Raw genomic sequence first — 1,459 nt, 5'->3', positions numbered from 1 at the left:
CAAGAAAGGGTTATTGAACAGAATGTCCCACAAGAAAGGGTTGTTGAACAGAATGCCCCACAAGAAATGGTTATTGAACAGAATGCCCCACAAGAGAGGGTTATTGAACAGAACGCCCCACAAGAAAGGGTTATTGAGCAGAATGCCCCACAAGAAAGGGTTATTGAACAGAATGCCCCACAAGAAAGGGTTATTGAACAGAAAGCCCCACAAGAAAGGGTTATTGAACAGAAGGCCCCACAAGAAAGGGTTATTGAACAGAATGCCCCACAAGAAAGGGTTATTGAACAGAATGCCCCACAAGAAAGGGCTATTGAACAAGCTGCCCCTACGGCGACAGAAGGAAAAGTTCCTGTTGTGATAAAAAAGAAGGTTACTGAACAGGCTGCCCCTTCGGTTACAGAAGAGATTGTCCCTGTTTCTAAAGAGAAAGAAGAAGTCCCTGTTGTAACAGAGGAAAAGGTTCCCGCTGTGAGAAATGAGACAGTTATTGAAAAGATTACTCCTTCCGTAACAGAAGAAAAAGTTGTCAATCAACGGAAGATTGTTTCTTACGAAGATGCTACAGAAAATCAGGAAAATAAAGTTACTGGAGATGAAGAAACGGACAAAACTGAATTGAAGTTTATCATCACCATACAAGAGAGAATAGTCCGCGAACAGACAGTCTCGATCATACCCGTGATGGACAAGGACGCCAACACAAGAAGGAACGGAAAAGTGGCGAAGAAACAACTGAAAAGAATAATGAAGAAGGTGGCCCGCGCCGTACGGGAAGAATTAAGCAAGGAACACAAGACAGCGGGGCAGGGACAGTAGCAGGAGAAGCTGTAACCAGTGTGAGGGAACAGGCTGCCACTCTCCACCAAACCGACAGCCACCACCACCAAAATGTCCCCTCAACACCCAGCTGCTTGCGATGGGATCCCTAAGAAAGTGTTCCATATTTTCTTGTCTTTTCTTATCTATCTATCTTACTATGGTGTACATTGTAGTATAAACACTTACACTTTGCGTCCCTATGGAAACCCGGTGTAAGCTCTTTCCAACAGACTGAAGCAACTCTTTTTGAGATAGGAGGAGAAGGAGGAGGACGAGGAGGGGGGTAAGAGAATGATTTAAAATAAGAAAGATATAAGAAAATAATAATATAAATAAGAGTAATATTAAATAAAGGAGGAGGAGGAGGAGGAGAAGCACGAAGAGGAGGAAAGGAAAGAGAACGATGAAAGAGATGAATGTGGGTGGAAGAGAGAGAGAGAGGAATAATCAAGTAACTAAGACAGAGAGGCAATATAGATGGAAGAGAGAGAGAGAGAAGAGGTAGGGTAGAGGGCCATTTCCGTGTCTCAGTGGGCTGCCGCACAATCGCCCGCTCGGATGAATGTCAAATAAGGAAGAAAAGGAATGTGTGTGTGTGGCGGACAAGACAGGAGGAGGAGGAGGAGGAGGAGGAGAA

At 44.3% G+C, this 1,459-nt stretch overlaps 1 protein-coding gene across 1 annotated transcript in view; it reads left to right on the top strand.

The window, feature by feature from the left end:
- LOC126990108 (dynein heavy chain-like protein 2) overlaps window positions 1–978 on the top strand; it is a 2,348-nt gene extending 1,370 nt beyond the window's left edge. The window contains exon 2 of the mRNA XM_050848656.1: window positions 235–978. Coding sequence (XP_050704613.1) covers window positions 235–819 — 585 coding nt within the window. The 3' untranslated portion in view covers window positions 820–978. The remainder of the gene's footprint in view (window positions 1–234) is intronic.
- Window positions 979–1,459: the final 481 nt, after the last annotated feature.

Source organism: Eriocheir sinensis, unplaced genomic scaffold, assembly GCF_024679095.1.
Source record: "Eriocheir sinensis breed Jianghai 21 unplaced genomic scaffold, ASM2467909v1 Scaffold145, whole genome shotgun sequence".
Classification (NCBI taxonomy): Eukaryota; Metazoa; Arthropoda; class Malacostraca; order Decapoda; family Varunidae; genus Eriocheir; species Eriocheir sinensis.
Note: the sequence above shows the minus strand (reverse complement) of the source record. Positions and strands in the feature narration are given on the sequence as shown.